This window comes from Blastomyces dermatitidis (assembly GCF_000003525.1).
Source record: "Blastomyces dermatitidis ER-3 genomic scaffold supercont1.12, whole genome shotgun sequence".
Classification (NCBI taxonomy): Eukaryota; Fungi; Ascomycota; class Eurotiomycetes; order Onygenales; family Ajellomycetaceae; genus Blastomyces; species Blastomyces dermatitidis.
Window position 1 is genome coordinate 784,429 of NW_025544785.1, and position 18,592 is coordinate 803,020.

The 18,592-nt window shown below is 46.2% G+C and overlaps 3 protein-coding genes across 4 annotated transcripts; 2 read left to right on the forward strand and 1 right to left on the reverse strand.

The window, feature by feature from the left end:
• The first annotated feature begins 23 nt into the window (after window positions 1–23).
• Window positions 24–3,800, forward strand: BDCG_08773 (argininosuccinate lyase). The gene is made up of 7 exons (XM_045424558.1): window positions 24–851; window positions 924–1,180; window positions 1,292–1,580; window positions 1,763–1,931; window positions 2,013–2,385; window positions 2,465–2,737; window positions 2,857–3,800. Exons 2-7 carry the CDS (start codon window positions 1,111–1,113, stop codon window positions 3,108–3,110), a joined length of 1,428 nt encoding a protein of 475 aa, XP_045273244.1. The 5' UTR covers window positions 24–851; window positions 924–1,110; the 3' UTR covers window positions 3,111–3,800.
• Window positions 3,801–9,540: 5,740 nt separating this feature from the next.
• BDCG_08775 (sulfatase domain-containing protein) lies at window positions 9,541–16,816 on the forward strand. The gene is made up of 6 exons (XM_045424559.1): window positions 9,541–10,063; window positions 10,133–10,232; window positions 10,342–11,640; window positions 11,708–13,192; window positions 13,259–13,546; window positions 13,615–16,816. Exons 3-6 carry the CDS (start codon window positions 11,393–11,395, stop codon window positions 14,186–14,188), a joined length of 2,595 nt encoding a protein of 864 aa, XP_045273245.1. The 5' UTR covers window positions 9,541–10,063; window positions 10,133–10,232; window positions 10,342–11,392; the 3' UTR covers window positions 14,189–16,816.
• Window positions 14,536–17,775, reverse strand: BDCG_08776 (the record flags this gene model as incomplete). 2 transcript variants are annotated; one of them, XM_045424561.1, is made up of 3 exons in its annotated part: window positions 14,536–15,838; window positions 15,912–16,733; window positions 16,801–17,775. In XM_045424561.1, 2 exons carry the CDS (start codon window positions 16,007–16,009, stop codon window positions 14,692–14,694), a joined length of 1,245 nt encoding a protein of 414 aa, XP_045282676.1. The 2 variants fall into 2 exon arrangements, with proteins under 2 accessions (XP_045282676.1, XP_045282675.1); XM_045424560.1 differs by lacking the exon at window positions 16,801–17,775 and having other exon boundaries at window positions 14,692–15,838; window positions 15,912–16,068; window positions 16,154–16,334.
• Window positions 17,776–18,592: the final 817 nt, after the last annotated feature.

Below are 18,592 nucleotides of genomic sequence, written 5' to 3' on the forward strand. Positions count from 1 at the left end.
TTTTTTTTTTTTTTTTTTTTTTTGTTATTCTCCTTTCCCTTTACCCTTTTCGCGCCCTATTTCGTCGCCTCTTCCTTAACTCTATTTTGCCATACTGTTTATGTGTACTCGATGGGGGAGAACGAAGGAGGATATACCCCTGGATTTTGAAAGACGACAGACAACATTGCGAATAAATGAATACCCCAATAGCAGAGTGTTGGGCCTTTGTATGGAGCAATACAATTGAATATGTATGTATGTTGCGGTATCTTAGCAGAGCTCTCCAGAGATCTTTTAATTCATTCCTTCATTTGCCTCGGATATCTAAGATAGTTGGTAGAGATAACTAAAAGTCTAGCTTTCAGACCGCTTCACGCAACACAATCCTCACCCGGAGAAAGCTTATGAGAAGGGATTGGAAGTGAGAAGTAGGAGTAAATGGCCAAAGAGATTACCTCAAATGCGGAATATACAGATACCGTCCTACTCCTTTTCCGCCTACTTGATCATAGTTGATATGCGGCGCTGACACATCGCCTCAAGGCCCAATTGCTCCCTACAGACTTCGTAGGCTTCCATCCAGGAGGAAAAACGTTACGCCGGCCAGAATGGGGAAGAGGTAACTAGTTATTAACATTATTACTGTGCATGCCCCTTCACGCCTCCAAGAAGGAAGCTGTCTGTACGTCAGGAGGGGGGGCTACCTTCTTCAGGGCTTCCAGATTTTCAGAACAGCGAATACGGGGAGGATAATTAGTACAGAAGGTATCCGAGGCCAGGCGAGGCGAGGCGAAGAAATCGGACAAACCCCATGGAGGAGGCATTTTGCTTAAAGAATGTTTGGTGGAGATGGAGAATTGGAGTGCATAGTAGAGTACAGTAGTACACTATACTCTGTAGTTAGCGGTTGAATGATTCTGAGCAAAAGCGGCGGCAGAAAGGACCCCATCCGCGTGTTGCTATTTAACTACCCGTGACTTGGCAACTTAAATTTATTTTGCGCGCGCATTTGTGAGTATTTAAGAGTCAATCGGAAATATTTACAAAAAAAGGACTGCACAAAATCGCTGAAACTCAGCACCTCATCACCTCCCTCCCTCCCCACCAATTGCAATCCCACAAGCTTCAATGGCTTCACCAAACCAACAAACCGCTTCCGGAGCGGTTGCTGGTAAACTCTGGGGTGGCCGGTTTACAGGTAAGCTGACATCACCTATAAACAATCCCCCCCTTTTCTTCCCTACTAGTCAAAGAGAACCAAACAGTTCGCCGCTATCCCTCTAACCTATATCAATTGCCCTCCCTCTAGGCGCCACCGACCCATTGATGGTTGCATACAACGAGTCCATATACTTCGACAAGGCGTTTTACGAACAGGACATAGCCGGCTCCATTGCCTTTGCGCGAGCAAATGTCGCAACTGGAATCCTTACCGAGGACGAGTTCAGGACCATTGAGACAGGGTTGAGGCAGGTGCGGGAGGAATGGCGGCAGGGCATCTTTAAAATTTTCCCCGGTGTCGATGAAGATATCCATACGGCGAACGAGCGCAGATTGGGGGAGATTATTGGCAAGGAGATTGCTGGGAAGCTTCATACGTAAGTGAGGGCTTACAGACAGGTTTTTGTGCTTTTCTTTTCCCTTGGTGCCCGTTCCACTTCCTAGATTGGTTCGACTGTTGTACGGCGTACGCGCGCCGCGGGCTCAACTAAATGGAGGTTTGGTCATAGAGGAAAATTTTGCTCAGAGAGCTGACAATGCTGTTCATTCAATCCAATAGAGGGCGTAGTCGAAATGACCAGGTCGCTACCGATTTGCGGCTCTGGCTTCGGGACGAGTTACGGGTGATCGAAACTTACCTTATCGACCTATTAAAGGTCATTGCGGAACGAGCAGAGAGTGATATCGACTATGTCATGCCCGGATACACCCACCTGCAGCGTGGACAGGTACTTACTTCCGCAACAAATGAATTCAAGAGAAAAGGGGTGTGGGGGGGAAGAGGAATTTACTGATTCTTTTCATCACAGCCAGTTCGATGGAGCCACTGGATGCTCAGTTACGGTACCTTTTTCATGAACGACCTAGAGCGCCTGCGCGAGGTGATAAAACACGTTAACCGGAGCCCCCTTGGCTGCGGAGCTTTGTCGGGAAATGCGTTTGGAATTGACCGGGAAGGTATGGCGAAAGAACTGGGCTTTGAGGGTCTGATCCACAACAGCATGTCCGCTGTTGGAGACCGGGATTTCATCTTAGAAACGATGCAATGGGGCTCTTCATTGATGTTGCACATTTCCCGTTGGAGCGAGGATCTTATTGTTTACGGCACGACTGAGTTTGGATTTGTCCGCCTGTCGGATGCCTACACCACCGGAAGCTCGTTGATGCCTCAGAAAAAGAATAGTATGTGTCCTCTCTCCCCTTTCCTCCAGTTTTCCTGTGAAAGTTTGACGGCGGGTCTAACAGCTGTTTAACAACGCAGGTGACTCCCTCGAGCTCCTACGAGGCAAATGCGGTAGAATATTTGGTGGCATGGCTGGTCTAATGATGACCATTAAGGGCCTTCCGTCTACATATAACAAGGACCTACAGGAGAGCGTAGAGCCGCTCCTCGAGCACGTCAAGACGCTGAAGGATAGCTTGCTTATCGCAACCCGCGTGCTATCCACCCTAACCGTTTTCCCCGAGAAAATGCACGAGGCCCTCACTCCCGATATGCTAGCTACCGATCTGGCAGAATATCTCGTGCGCAAAGGTAAAATTTAATTTAACTCTCTTTCAATCAACCAAGCCCCAAAAGCTATCCGAACCCAGCACCCTATCCCCATCTATACCTACCGGCAAGAAAACCTAACTAACTCACATGCAAATCAGGCCTGCCCTTCCGCGAAACGCACCACATCGCCGGCCGTGTCGTGGCCCTTGCAGAAAACGAAGGAATCCCCATGGACAAATTGACCCTCGCCCAGCTGCAGGCTGTTGACAACCGGTTCGGCGATGATGTGTTGGAAGTGTTTGATTACGAGCGATCTGTGGAGATGAAGGCTGCCATTGGGGGCACGAGCAGGTCTGCTGTTCTGGAGCAGATTGCGACGCTGCGAAAGGCGCTTGGTGGGACGGAGGTGTAGGGTAGCTAGGGCTTTGTTTTGTATGGGCTAGGTTGGGCTTTGGTATTAGGACGCTTTTGTTGGATTTTATATAGGGCTGATACAGAATAGGGATTGGTTTTCCTTTGACCTTGGTAAGTCTTAATACAGTAAATTACTATGGGATAAAGTACCCATCTCATATACGAAAGAAACTTTGTATCCAGGTACAAAAGAAAAATATAAATACTATTTCGGAGTTCGATAACTAACCATAGTAAGAATAGAGGGTAATGAGGTTAACATAAAAGTATCTGAAAAATTCAATACTGTTGCTGCCAACAAGACCTAAATAACAACCACTGCTCCAATAATTTGCTCGTATCCATGACACCCCGAAAAAACAAGCGTCAGGATACACCCCCCCAACCGGCTGTAGATGGTGCAGATCCCACTATCCAGGCAACCCTGCACGGTGCCAATACTGTAATACAAGCATCCTTCGCAGATTTCCGGCGGTGATGTACTCCGTAGTCCAGGTGTAACTCCGTGGGTGGTACCCTTATTATCTATTAGTTATCAATGATTAAGAAGAAAAAGAAAGAAGAGGAGTTGATCACGATAAGTTTCTCAGCCCCAGCAGGTTGCTACGCAAGATAAGTTAAACCTGGGATACAAATACATTGAATCCAGGACTATTCCAGGGGTTCTTCTTTCTCAAGTGACACTCTCCAGTCTCATAGATCTTCATTTCTTCTCGCCCGTGTATCTGTGTCCAACTGTACAGATTCCACGTGTAACGGGATGAGTGAGCGGGTGGTTAGTCCATGGTCCATTGTAAGAATGTATGTAATGTACCTTGTATGTACAGTACATTAATGTAACGTACAGTACATACATACAGTACTGCAACACCGCCATCAGTATATATTCCGTAATGGCGCAAAGGCGGGGAGTTCATGTTGGTCCCATCAAAGAAGGAGGAAATGAATAACAATAGTCCATTTGGCATAGGAGGAAAGGGAGGCTTGGTAAAAAAAGAAAAAAAAAAAAAAAGGATGAGGCGCATTCGCAATTAAATTTCTGGTCAAAGTGGGACGAAACTATAGCGTTGGGGATCTTCGTGAGTAAAAGTTAAGAGTCGAGGTAAATAACAGTGATAATATAATAATACTACTCACGATAACCATACTCAAACCAACCTACAGATTCCTACTTCTATAAACTTGAATGATCCGCACACTTCAAACAAGTATTTTATGCTCGACGGCATCATGTGTAGAAAAGGAATGCAATGAGGGCATGGCATTGCCTCCGTTCTTTGACGCGATGGGGTGGGGAGCATGGTTTGGCTGTTGCACATTTCTAGGGATGAAACCGCCCAACTAGGTTAGGTCCAGTGAGATAGAGATCCCCATTTGAAATAGTGCTCAGGCCAAACAAGAGCCACCGATGTGAAGGAAAGCGTGGGAATACGGAGTACTTCGAAGAGAAATATCCAATTTTTGGGGAGTGGGCTCTGTTCCCTATGCTATGGAGCTCCCATTTCTATATCGCCCCCAGATACCAGCTTCGGTCTCTCTCTCTCTCTCTCTCTCTAATCGTCTCATATGCCCAAGCACGTTTCTTCGGCAAAGATATAAGTGTTAAGGAGTGGGACTGGCACATGCGGGATACTACTATATGGGCACCTCTCTCGCTTCGAGAGCGATCCGACCACTTCAGGATCAGACCAAATGGAAATTGATCAACCCAATTTTCGTCAAGTAAACTTCACCCGATACCAATAACACCTGGGGGATGGTCTTACCAGGTATGAAGAGACGAGCTATGAAAGGAAAATTATGGAAGACAATGTAGAAGTTGGAAGGAGATCCTGGAGCATACAGGGGAATTTCATCCGAGCAAGCTCTCATCATCTAGCTGTAGGGTTTTGATCTCAAAACCAAGAGGCTGGCTCGACTGCTTCTATTTTGTCAAGAAACTCTTTTTCTTGGGCTAGACACAGCATCTGAGATGGGTTGTGAGGTCCATACCGAACATTGAAATAACAATGTAGCATCTAGCATCACCCATCGCTGGTGCGAGCCGCACGCAATCTAATAATAGACGGATCCTCCTGCAAGCACCTTTCGCAGTAATGGCCTTCCTTATATGGTTTAACGTCATAAATTAGTGTTCAGTAGTTAGTGGTGTTTTTACGCAGGTATGCCCCGGTGTTTTCGTTAGTGCCGCCCTAATATTTTAGTGGCATTCTAACGTTCATTCTGGGGTGCCGCGTCTCTAAATATCCTCATATAATACGGAGTATAAGAAGCAAGCTTCTCATTCATTATTCTTATTCCATACGTACGAGATTTCTATACTCATTATTATCATTCTCTGATTCAATATGAACTTATTTGCTATTGCACCTGCAGCTGCCACAGCAGCGCCGAATCGTGGCATCTATGCCTATATAGGAAGGCCGTGTGTACTAAATATTTCATGCGACTTGGCGCTGCAGGATCCCTCTATTAAATAATCTCCGCCTGTCAGCGCTGACCAATGGTCATCTCCTAGTCAGTAACTAGTTGGTTAGTGCCCGGCCCCCATTCAACCCCCGGGTGTCCATCCATGGAATTCATACTACTCCGTACGGAGTACGGAGAGCCCTACAAGAACGTCTCAAAAGTGAGACATACGAAGCTAGCAGATGAACCACCTTAATAAAGAGAAGTTCTACCGTGCTAAGAAGCATGCCGTTTGACGCCACATGGAGCTTAGGATTATTTTCTGGCCAACTCCAAGACTTGTTTTTTGTCTCCAACAACACCCACTCCAAGTTCCCCGTGTGGCAAAACTGGGAAAAAATACTCCGTACTTCCGTATAACAATAATAGTTGTGCCCGTGTTCTCACCCGCCGCTGTTTCCCCAAAGCGGATAACAGAACTACATAGTTTGGAGGCGCATCCCTTGGTTATTTTCCCAGGAGAAAATACCCAGCTGTATTTTATGGTAATGTACTCCGAATACGGTGATACTCCGTAGATTCCTATTATTTCCAACATGGTACATGTATGTACTGTACATGTAAATCATGGAAGAGCAGGTCTCGGAGGTTCTGTTCCTCCCCTCCTTAATCAATGAGAGAAGATAGAAAAGCGGATATCCCTTCGGGCTGACGGGTACTTAACATCAATATGTCACGCTTAATCTTTCATAGAACACTTCGTACAATTTGCACCTCAATAAGATCAATGGTGTTGTTTTCAACGCTTAAAGGCTCCTTTCCAAAAATTAACAGTTCGCCGCCTCATTGTAAGTAGACATTTCTTGACAGGACTTGTATGTCTCGGCTAGTGAACTGTGAAAACCGGGGAAAGGGAAATGAAAACACAGAGCAGACAGCCGCAACTGACACCGGAGCACTTGGTATTGAGCCCGAGAATATTCCCAAGGGCGCGCTGCGATGATAGTATTGGAGATACAAGATACACAGGCGGTCAAACGTCATATGTCTCCAAGCGGAGCAGAGTATAACCCAGATAGTTTACTCCCGTATAGTGAAACAAATGTTTTTTTTTAGGTCTAGGTGGCAATAGTCAAACACAAAACGGCAATAACCGCTAGGATACCTACGCACTTCCACGTCAGTAGGTGGCTACCCGGCCGATCAAAAAGTTAAAAGGTTGTTGGCCGGATGCCCCTATATGAGGCCACGTGACCCACACACCTATAGAATGCTGCGCGGCTAGATTAGTGTACAATCAACAAACCTTCCACCTCCATCAGGTTATGGGCCCTTGGCCGCTCCCGCGCCATCAACTACATGCTTTAAAAAGGGGTTGGTTCCGTGAGTCTCCTACGACAGTGGACAAGATAAGGACTTGACAGAATGACTAGTAAATGACTAGAATTCGCGTCCAAAGATCAACAAAGCCCTCAAAATGCGAGGCATCGGAAGCCCTCAATAAGAGGCATGAAAAAAAGCCCTTTGCAAAAGGCATAACATATCTCAATCTTCTTCATACACAATCAAATCAGCTCCATCCTCAACTACAATCAAGCAATCCATCCTACCAAACACCCAAGGCCTACTCTATATGAATATCCAACCAATCCTTCGATAATCAACTAAGACTGCCCACCAGAGTCAGAAGCCACGCCAATGCCAGAGCCAGAAGAGCCAGAGCTAGAGTCAGAGCCAGAACTTATGAGATGAGAAAGATGTTTTAGGCTATATAAGCAGGATGTTGTTGTGAAGAAATTCCAGGGAGGAAAGGAGCAAGAATGAGGGATATTGAAGCTAGAAGTTAGGGGTCAATTGACATGATATAAGGGATCTTTGAAGAGGAAGAATCAATGAGATAACTAGGCAAGATTTGTAGTTATGTAATATCCACGCCAGCTAGCAGGTGCTTGGGTGCTTGTGGCCAGGGGGGGTGTTGGCCGGATGCCCTATATGAGGCCACGTGACCCACACACCTATAGAATGCTGCGCGGCTAGATTAGTGTACAATCAACAAACCTTCCACCTCCATCAAAGGTGCTGTTCTTAGCTAGTTATATATAGGGTCACTACGGAGTACTGCTTTTTTTAAATGTTTTTCAGTATAAAGGCTTAACTCCACATAATATTCATTATATGGACACGCACCAATTACACTTACTCCTAATGCAGTTAGTATGTTATTATATAGTCCGTCTTGGCTTTCACACTATGAGCTCCATCCACATAACTACGTACATATCTCTCTACATAAACCCATCAGGAGTTCTGGATAGAGTACCCCCGGTTATAGAGTCCCCCAGGTATAGAGATCCCTGAGTATATAGTACCCCGGGGTATAGAGAACCCCTGGGTATAGAGTACCCCCGGCGTATAGAGCCCCCCAGGTATAGAGACTCTCAGGTGAAGAACCTGGGTAGAGCCCTCCCCTGATGTGAGTCACTATTTCATACAACATCTAATGAGGAGATCGTCATTGTTAATACGGTCAGTATATTGATGTGTGCTCATTGTAACACTAGTATAAAATACCCATTTGACCCAAATGTCACCATAGGCTGCCGTAATTGGTGTGAGCTTGTTGAAGCCAACTATATCCGCGGATATCTAAAGGATCTCTATCATAAATCCGAAAGAAGTCGAGCGGGTTGCTCTAGGTTTCCAACAACATCCCCCTCTCACCCTAGTGTCGTCTAGATAAACTAGAACAGTGAACCTATCGGCAAACTACAATACATGTAGGTTGGACAATGTGCGACTGAGGGAATTAAATGAGGATAACGATGGACTCGCGGTTCAAATGCGCATATAACCGACAAGGGTGATACCTGAGCCTGCGGTTGAGCAAAATGGTTCAACAATATGTGTCGGTAGAAGAATCTGGATGGGGAACTACTGGACATGTCTGCTGTTATCTAGAGCGACAATAAGCCATGTGCGGTATACGGAGTACAGGCGCACACAAATTGAAGGGTTCATTCAATTCTTTGCATTTTTCCGCTTCTGAAGAGGAGAAGATTTGCAGTCAGCAAAAAGGAGTTGATCTCGTTTAATCCATCACTCAGCAACATCCAAGGATAGTAGGGTTTACTGAGGCACCAATTTTGGCTGAAATGACTTAAGCTTATTTTTAGCGCGAAGTTTAACTCATCGCCTTTGGTTCATCAGGTATGTATGTACTCCGTACAGAGCACATAGCATGAATTTATATCTGCTTCTATTCATGCTGCCCATGAAGTGAGCTATAAATAGGTGTACCATCTTTCCCATAAAAGTGGTACAGCCGATAGCTTTTAAGAGGAATTAAAAGCTGCGGCTAGATCCTACCATGTCAGTTGGAATGGATTTCGATCGCAGAAACTCAATATTGTGCATCCTGACTGTTAGCTATCTCTCACTTCTTGAATAGCAGTCACACTTCTTCGAGGCATAACCTTTTTTTTTCGTTTTCAATAGACAAACTTGTAGGTGTGATCAGACAAGCTGAATTTCGAGCGTCATCGCATCAGTTAAAAGCATACCAGTATCTCAAGGATAGAATACTCTAGTTGTTTTTGCGAAAATTTGGGTGAAGCCATTATATGATGCTCAGCTATCATTAGGACTCACACCTGGCGAAAAAACGCGCAAACATTTCCTCTTGTCATGATGACTGGGATGATTGGTCTACGCAAAAAAGAAAAAAATGTGAAAAAAGAAAATTCGATAGTTGGTAGCGGGGCAGACGTCCAGACGTTATATGTGTGGCGCTACTCTCGGCTCTCCGCGAAGAAAATGTCCGAAAAGAAGGTCATAATTACGTAAGAAGCGCGCTCTAGGTTGGCTGACTTAAATACACACCCCACCCACTTATTTGTAGGCTACTGGGGCAAAAGAGCTCAATCACCACCAGCGCACTGCTGGTAGAAGGGCCGACCAACCGCGGGACCCCCAACATTATTGCACCTCACACGTACAGTACAGTATATTACTAATCCAGTCTGACTGTCCCCATCACCTTCTCAACATCCAGTTTCTTAATATAGAGATGTAGATTAGAGGGTTAAAAACAGGAATTAGCATTAGAATGAGCTAGAATGAGCTAAGAGTCTCAAGAAATATGAAAATTCAATATGATGAGAGGTACTGGATCTGTCTACCGAGTAGTGCAATGTACATGTACATGTACTTTTAATGGGGTAGTTAACCGCCATGGGTCCAGGCTGAAATTGGGTTGGAACCATGCCGAGCTGTTTTCTTCAAGTTGGCAAAAAGTTCGGCCTAGGCCGCATTTCTCGACGTACGCGTAGCTAAAGATGCAAACACTTGTGTTACAGGATGAAGACCTAAGATCCTTATAACTTGTTTGTCTTCTTACGCTGCGTATGCGGAAATACTAAGCCGCAAAAAGGCAGTGCCAGAATCCACCTATGATGAAAGTGCCATGGAGAACTGCGGAAATCATAAATCATGTACTTGATTGTGATACACTGGAGGGGCTAGCCATAATGGTAATAAAAACTCGTATGTTTGTTGCAATCTTAAAACCAAGCAAGGAATACGACAGAATGCCTGAGTTAATAATGATCAAAGGACCTATTCCGTGTCTGCATGGTAGGCAGAGAGCAAGCCCTATTTTAGGTTCTATCCAGCGCGCGAAGGCCTTATTATGTATCCCGGTTAACTTATATATGTAAGTGTGGGAGATCCCAACGTTTCTCCCCCGATTTCCTGGTCCAGCAGAAACCCGTTTGTCAATGAAAGCTTCATTTGAGACGATCATAGCTAAAACGCGCGTTCAGGATTTACGGATTAAAATCGTGGGTGTGACAATATTTGATGGAGCGATGGATTTCGGCCTAATGCCTGCCTTGCCTTGATATGTGTGCTAAATCTTGTACGGTACCGTCACACGAACAGCTCTTCCCCAGATACGCGTTTAGAGGCCGAAAATTACACTTAACGAGCTTTTCCACGTTCGAATTCAGAGACAGCTACGGAGTAGTTATCCTACGATTGGTAGGCGCTCGTATGCACTCGGTCGCTGGCGTGGTTGGGGCCAAATACGGGCCAGAGGCAGCGCTAAAGTCACAGAACCAGCGCCCAATGGCCCACAAGGTACATGTACATACACATACATTACATGTACAGAAATAGCAGGGACCGAGATGCATATATAAGAAAAGTGATGATGCTTACACAGACACAGTCTTTCCAAAACATCACAGAAGAAGAGACTTGTGTTAACTTCCTGAGAATTCTGGAGATTACGCGGATAACAACTAAGCCAAACCGTGGGATTGAATTTTTATCGAAAAACCAGAGTTGTTTCCGTAACTTAACTTTCCTAGTTTTCCATCCATGCATGCCACAGCGCCGCCGCTATATTGATATGTGGACCTAGCTAGGGTGTCTTGGATTCTTGGTGCTTCTATTCATGCCATCGCCTCTCGGTTCATTATTTTACCTCGACAGCTGCGTAAGTATAATTCTCTGTGGCAGAAAGAAGAACGTCCTACTCCTCCTCCTCTCACAAATAACTCCAGCTCGACGGAGGATCCATTCGTTTAGTTCATTGCCATCCTGACACAGACGCTTTGCGTATTGCAAATCTTCCCTCAAATAGAATGACCATCTCTTAGTTTCTGTCTCTCCCCACCTGATATTAATTTTCTTCTTCGTCGTCTTCTTCTTCTTCTCCCCTACCTGTCGCTTCCGCCTGTCGCTTCCGCCTGTCTTCCGCTCGGTTTTATTTACTTCTTCGTCCTCTTTTGGATAGTGGCGCTTCTTCGTTTGCGCTCCACGGGATGGGCCTGCAGCCACCTGTGGACTGATTGATCTCCCTTCGTCGCTATGAGCGTCCCTTCGTTTCGTGTCTTTCAGCCCTTCCTCTTCTCTGTCCTAGTGGTTGCGCTGCTCGCTGCAAAACTTCTCCATCTGTTCCAGCATGCTCGTTCGATTCCCCTGCTGCGTTTCGTTGTCTATTTCCCGACTTTTTTTATCCAGGATTGCTTCGTTATCATAGTACAGCGCCTTCTTCTTAATGGCCAGAGCCGCAATCTATACTCAATCCTTGGCTTATCGATAGGTGCTTTTCTTACGTATGGACCCCTCTTCTAGATATTGTGGCAGTGGTGCGGGAGCTAACACTTGGGCTGACCCTTTTAGAACCATCTCACTGGGTGCTTCAGCTGCACAGTTTGGGTTTTATTATGTTACTGGCGGAGAGTTGCAGTGGGATGCTGCTGGAAGCGTGGCCAGCGATCCTGCTGCCATGAGGTTAATGTTGAGTGGAATCATGCCTGTCACTGTTTCAGGGCTAGCTATGCTTCTATTCGCATGGCCGATGACACCGATTCTCTATAACAAAACTGGATTTTGGTTGACATCGATATGGAAGTTGATTTCGCCGGGGAGTTGGGATATGCTGCTCCCAATTGTTCGAGTTAAAAAAATAGAATTTTCACACCAAAGGGTTGTTAGACTCTGGCCCCCCTGTGCCTTGACCACTCTCTGCTCCTTGACGGTTTTGCAATTCATTCGACCAGCCGTTCCATACGATCACATTTCGGCAACCTTGCCGGTCGCGATGAGCCAGATGTTACAATCTAATTCAAAAGGCTGCGCAAGAAACCTGTCACAGAATGGTGAATCTTTTCCACTGCCTGAATTACTTGTGGGAGACCATTGGATGATGCCAAAGGATAATTTCAAAGGATGGGCCCCCGGCAAGGATAATTTTTTCATTCAACAGTACTTTGAGAGAGCACGGGACTGGATTCCAGAGCGACTCCCAGCTGGATTTGAGCGGTGGGACAAGGAATTAATGGCTAAGCAGGCGGCTGAGAACAAGACAATGACTACACCAGGCGGAAAAGACATGTGCCCTATTCAAGTTGGAACGCACTACTACAACCCCGTTGCAGATCCGCTGAGGATTTCGAATCTCAATTTGGAACCTTATGAGGAACTCAGAGAGGCTCTCAAGGACATCCTAATATCGCATGTTGTTCTTATTACAATGGAGAGCTCGCGCAAGGATATGTTTCCCATTCAGCAAGGATCCTACATCCACAAGCAGATCCATCGTTCTTACAAAGATGACGACACTAATAGGGAACTGGTCGACAAGAAATTATCGCAGCTAACTCGAGTCGCGGAGCAAGTCACTGGAGAATCATTTTTTAGCTCTCCGGACAAGCAACCCGACCTCCTACCGGGTGTATGGAGGGATAAGTCTGGTCCAGATATGGGCGGTATAAATGTCGTGGGAGCCAATACTGGGAGCACTCTTTCCTTCAAGAGCGTCCTGGGCAGTCACTGTGGTGTAGGACCGCTCCCAGAGGATTTCCTCGAGGAGGTCAATGCAAAGATCTATCAGCCTTGCATACCCCAGGTCGTGGAACTTTTTAACAGGGGAAAAAAGAAAACCAATCAAAAGAATAACGTGAGGGAAGCATTACTCGACCATCGTGCCAGTGTACATCGACGAAAATGGGAATCGGTATTTGTTCAATCGATCACTGATCAGTATGATCGACAGGATGTGCTCAATCGGCAAATGAGCTTTGGGAAGTCCTTTTCGAGGGAGACTTTGGAAAATGAGTCTTCCAAGTACTTTCCACCGAAGTCGCCTGAACTTAATTACTTTGGGTATGTTGTGTTCAGATATCATTGTACGTCGGAAAATAGGGAATTAATAACTGACCAAAGTTGAAGGTATGCTGAAAGCGAGGTCAAACCCTTCATCCGCGACCTGATATCGGAGACGATCGCAAACAATAAGCGGCTTTTCCTCTCGCACTTCACGAGCACAACTCACCACCCCTGGGCGATACCTCACAATTTTCGCACCACAAATTACATGGGCTCGAAGGGTTCACATGAGCACATGAACTCCTTTTTGAACGTTGTTCGCTACGACGATCTTTGGTTGGGAGAACTCCTTGGGCTACTAGATGAACATGGAATTGCAAACGAGACCCTTGTCGTCATTGTTGGAGACCAGTAAGTTTCCCCGTTGTTCCAATATTCAATACACTCACTGAATATGGCTAACGCGCAAACCACTACAGCGGCCAAGCATTCGAAGAAGACGATGGACACACAGGCACCTATGAAAATGGCCACATCAGCAATTTCCGCGTGCCTCTCGTCTTCCGCCACCCGCACCTTCCACGCATCCACGTCGCCGCAAACGCGACTTCAATGTCTATCCTCCCCACCATCCTCGACCTCCTCGTCTCGACCAACTCCCTGGACCCCGTTGACACCGCTGCAGCTGCAGATCTAATGCACGATTACGAAGCTCAGTCGTTGCTACGCCCTTACATGGCCACACTCAATGGCCGACAGGCCTGGAATTTCGGCGTGATAAACGCTGGCGGCTCTCTGCTGGCTGTTATGTCTGCTGCCGTCCCTTACCGGATTGTAATCCCACTGGCCGGCAGTCACATGTTCCGCTTCACCCACATAGGCAAAGATCCTAATGAGCTCCACCCGTTGGAAAGGTGGACGCTGAATGACCTTGCAAAAGCTGTTAATCGTTCCCATGGCGAAGAGGCGTCCAAATGGGCGCGTGAAGCGGATGCTGTAGGTAGATGGTGGGCCAAGGAGATGCATCGTGTGTATAATTATAATCGCCAGTGATTGTTCTATTTTTGATTTTTCTTTATTATTAATTTTTATTGACGATACAAGCTGTATCCTTTTGGAAATAGAGCGAGAGGTACGATATAATGTTTTGAATATGCGAAGGGGTTCTACTCCCTTTTCTCCCTACTCTTTCGATGTTTGCAAACAAGCGTGGGCGTTTTTTTCCCCCTGTTTTTCCCCCCTTCCCTAGGTATTATTTATTGTATGCGACTGGGTTCACGGAGTTTTTTCCTGTCGGCTGGCAATCGTCGCAGGTTGTTTATTGAATTGGTTAACTGACTCACGGACTATGATATAATAACACCCATTTGGATCTCAGTTTTTTATAAAAAAAAAAAATTTTTTTGACAACTCTAGCTTGCTATGGATTTCGACTGTTATCTACAACTTATATTCCTCTCTCCTTCTGCTCTTGTTGACCTTAGATAAAGGGGCTACAAACTCCGCATTTTTCTTCACGATTTGATAAAATACATATCCCTGTCTGAAGCCCTCACTCATTCCTGCTTAACCTCGAGATCATGCTCTTTCATCCACCGGGTAACCAACCCAACCGTATCAGTTGAGCCCTCTCGACTAACAAGATCAAAACAGCTCTGCCAGACCTCAGCACCGCACTCCAAAAGATATCTAACCATATCCTGATCCCCTTTCTCCACTGCATAATGAAGTGGTGTCCTCCAAAATGGGTCGAATTCGTTGACAGTACGATTGACCTCTTCAGCATCTGACAAAGTATCAAGCAAGAGCTTTACCATATCCACATTGCAATAAGTGACAGCGTCAATTACTGGCACTCGTTGTCGCAATGGGACCATGTCATAGTAGCTCCGCGTAAATTCAGGATCCCAGTTCCCAGCAGCACCACTTCGTGGTTTACTCTTGATACGGTAACGACTGAGAAGGAAGTCATTCGGTAGCACAGGTGCAGCCACCTCTCCACGCTTCCCATGCTGCAACAACAGACGGATGACATCCACATCCGCACCACCTCTGAAAGCCCAATACAAATCCCTTTCTACGTCAACCGTAAACGAGTAACGCTCAACGAGTAGCTTCAGCATCGGCATGCTCGACCGATACGCAGCCCACGACACCAACTCCAGATGCTGACATTCTGCAAACCCAAAGTCCCCAATCTGCTTAACAACCACATCCAACCGGTCGATTTCATAACGCAACCGCTCTAGCCGCCACTCGCTCTCGCGCCCAGGTAAGCACCAGCAATCAATGTCATCCACACGCGCGCTTCTTCCGCACTCATCATCTCGAAATAACACATACCCCTGATCAGGCACGGGATCAAAAGCAAGGATGGCAGCAGCGATATCGACATGGAGCCGCTGGACAGCCATTGCGATGGGCAATTGAGCCCAGTCCGGTATGATCGCGTCCCGGTCTCTGGGACCCACGCCGCGATCCAAGAGGAAATTGACGACGCCCAGTTTCCCACTGCGGACGGCTTCTCGAAGAATGGATGTGCTGTGGAGGCTGGTTTCGGCAATGCCGATGCCCCAGCCAACGGCGGTACTTGCAAGAGCGTGCAGGCACCCGACGAGGCCGCGCGATGCTGCGAGGAGGAGGCCGAGGCGGAGTTCCTTAGTTTCCAAACGCGAACGTGATGCGGGTGATAAAGCTCTATGTCTGAAATTCAAAGTTAGTGTGGTGCTCGGCCCAGTTTCTTGGAACAAGTATCGGAATTCATGTGTTCTTTTACCGCTGCCGGGGTTTCGCTCTGGTTTCCTCACCGACTTGACCAATCCAGCGATCTATTGCCTTCTCGGCAATTGGCCCCGGTGCAAATGCGAGAAACATTTCGATATCGATATCGCAGTTCCTCAGGAGCTGGTGTGCCAGCGATCTGTTCCAAGCCCCTGTGTAGAATCCAATTTAGCTACATTCACTATATCCCTGTACTCTAATCAAACAAGGCACTTGGTATGTATGTAATGTACATACAGTTAATACACAAACAATTCCCCACCAAACCTCTCCACTCCTGCCCAGACCGTACATCCCGCGCATTGTGTGCGACCTCTGCGAGAATCATCTCCTGAATCTCCGCCGGAAGAGTGAGGGCTCCGGGTGGGGAGGGATTGAGACCCCGGAGCGCAAGAGGAGGCTCCATTTCCGCAGTCATTAAGTCTGTTTTCGTACAAACAGACAGACAGGCGGACAGGCAGTGAAAAGCTTATGTGGGAATTTGGCTTCCTTTGCGTTTGGGATAGCAGAATTCTTTTTGGTTCTTGATATTCGTTCGTTTTTATATGCGCCCGCTCCCACGCAACTCCTGCAGGCGCGATAAGCGATATCAAGATCAGAGTTCCAAAAATTCCGAGGAGCGCGTCCAGAGGCGTGTTCTTCTGGCGCATTGAAAAATGTTTAAGGAATAGAAAGTGTTTTCTTTTCCCAATGATGGAGAGAAGTAAAAACCAGTCAGTCGCCAGGTAGTGGAGCTCCTTGATCATAAATATGCAAGAAGGTAACTGTGTTTCAATTCGATGGCGACCAGACAACAGAAGACGATTTTCCGCCCGCCCTAAGTAGCTAGCGAGTAACTATAACATAACTATAAAATGCTAGCAAGTGCATATGAGGACACTTACCCTCGGCAAAGCACCCTTTGAAGTTCATTCTGTAGACATAAACTAATTCGACGAGGCCCTATACTTGAGTGTGATGCGAATTGGCTATGCTGTGGCCAAAATGCTTGCCAGGCGCCTTAAATTTACGGATATTCAGATGAAACTGTTTTGCCCAAGGCTATTTCTGTAATATTGCTCTTGCTTTGATTGTTAACTTGCAGGACAAAGTCAGTTTGACTACATCAAACGATGGAAAATCACAGACGGGCTTCCACTTAAGGACAGCCCAATTCACGGCGCATTCGTTGACAGGAGGACGTTGCTGTTAATCAAAAGAGAATCGTGGATCTGAAGACTCAGGCTGATGCTCTCCAGTGCTTTGTTTGTTTCGGTCGAGAAATTGCTGAATTTTGACAGGAGTTGTTCTGTACTGCTCCCGGATAAGATTGATTGAAGTTTGCTGGATCTGAGATGGGAATCTTCCATGTATTTAACTCCATCCAGACATCAATAGTGAACATCTGGCAGTTGTTGAGAAGAATGATTGTACTCAAACCTTGGGAAGCACGCTCTCGCAGCATCTTCAACTTCCTCTCGTGATGCATGTAATCCTGTAAGAGGCACAAACAATCCTTCTTTGCAGAACTGCGCGAGAGTTAGAACCGGTTCACAAGTAGCTCCGCCTGATCTCCGCCGGACTTTTGCGTCGTCATTGTCTCCTATCATGACGCGCATAAGGGTTCCGGTCGGATCGGCCGTCCTGTTGGGAATAAAAATAGCCCCCAATGTGCTCTATCCCCGGTGCCAAATGCGACAAGATGAAGAGTTTGCGGAGTATGTGTTCCACAGTTTGGGATGATGTATTTATTAAGGTTTGCAGGATAAATATATCATGTTAAAGAGGAGGAGGGTATTCAAGTATCCGATTTCATTGCAGTCGGAAGCTTAAATATTTAAATACTGTAAATATCGTAAATGCGCATGGCTTTCAATAAATATCCTCGCTTGTATTTATTTAGTTAACTATATCAAACTCTTTGGAGTAAATAAACTTACAAGGGGTCAAGATTTCCTTCCATCAATAGCGGCGGCTTCCACCACTCTCTCCTCTTCTCCATAAGTCATATTTACATAGTTACACCACATGCAGCAGCAAGTAGTTACGACGTAAATAACTCGACATAAATACTCCAAGTAAAACCTGCTACGCTCTCAGTCCACAATACCATACATACCATACATACCATACCTGTGATCTTGCCTGTCCTTCTCCGTGCATTGAGCACAAACTTTGACTGGTCATTCCTCCATAGCCATAGCCATAGTTCTCTCTCTCTCTGCAAGTCTCTTCCTCCACTTGCTTTTTTTTTTTTCCAGATGAGTTCTTTATTTGCGGGAAAGGCACCATTCATCGAACCCGGCCTCTGAATCAAAATGACCCCATGAACTTTTGTCTCAATACCTTCTTCATACGGGCTGCGGGTATGCTAGCAATTGACAACATCCAAATATATACAGCTGAGTGCATGATCCTGAAAAGTTTTTTTTAAATGATTTGCAAGCTGCTCCTTGATCGACCTGCGTTGTTGCTCATCTAATCTCAGCCAGACCTTGTCGAGTGAATTGCCTGGCACAAAGTCGACAAATCATTGCAAATGCAATTGGTTGTCAAGATGGCGGCATTCCCAGACAGCAGGGAACCAAGAGGTTCTGGGAATGCGCGTAGGCCATCATGTCTGCCTCCGACGGCTAGAAAAAGTCCAACGGTCTTGAATTTAATGGCGACAGGGCGTCCATCTGGAATGTGTTGTGT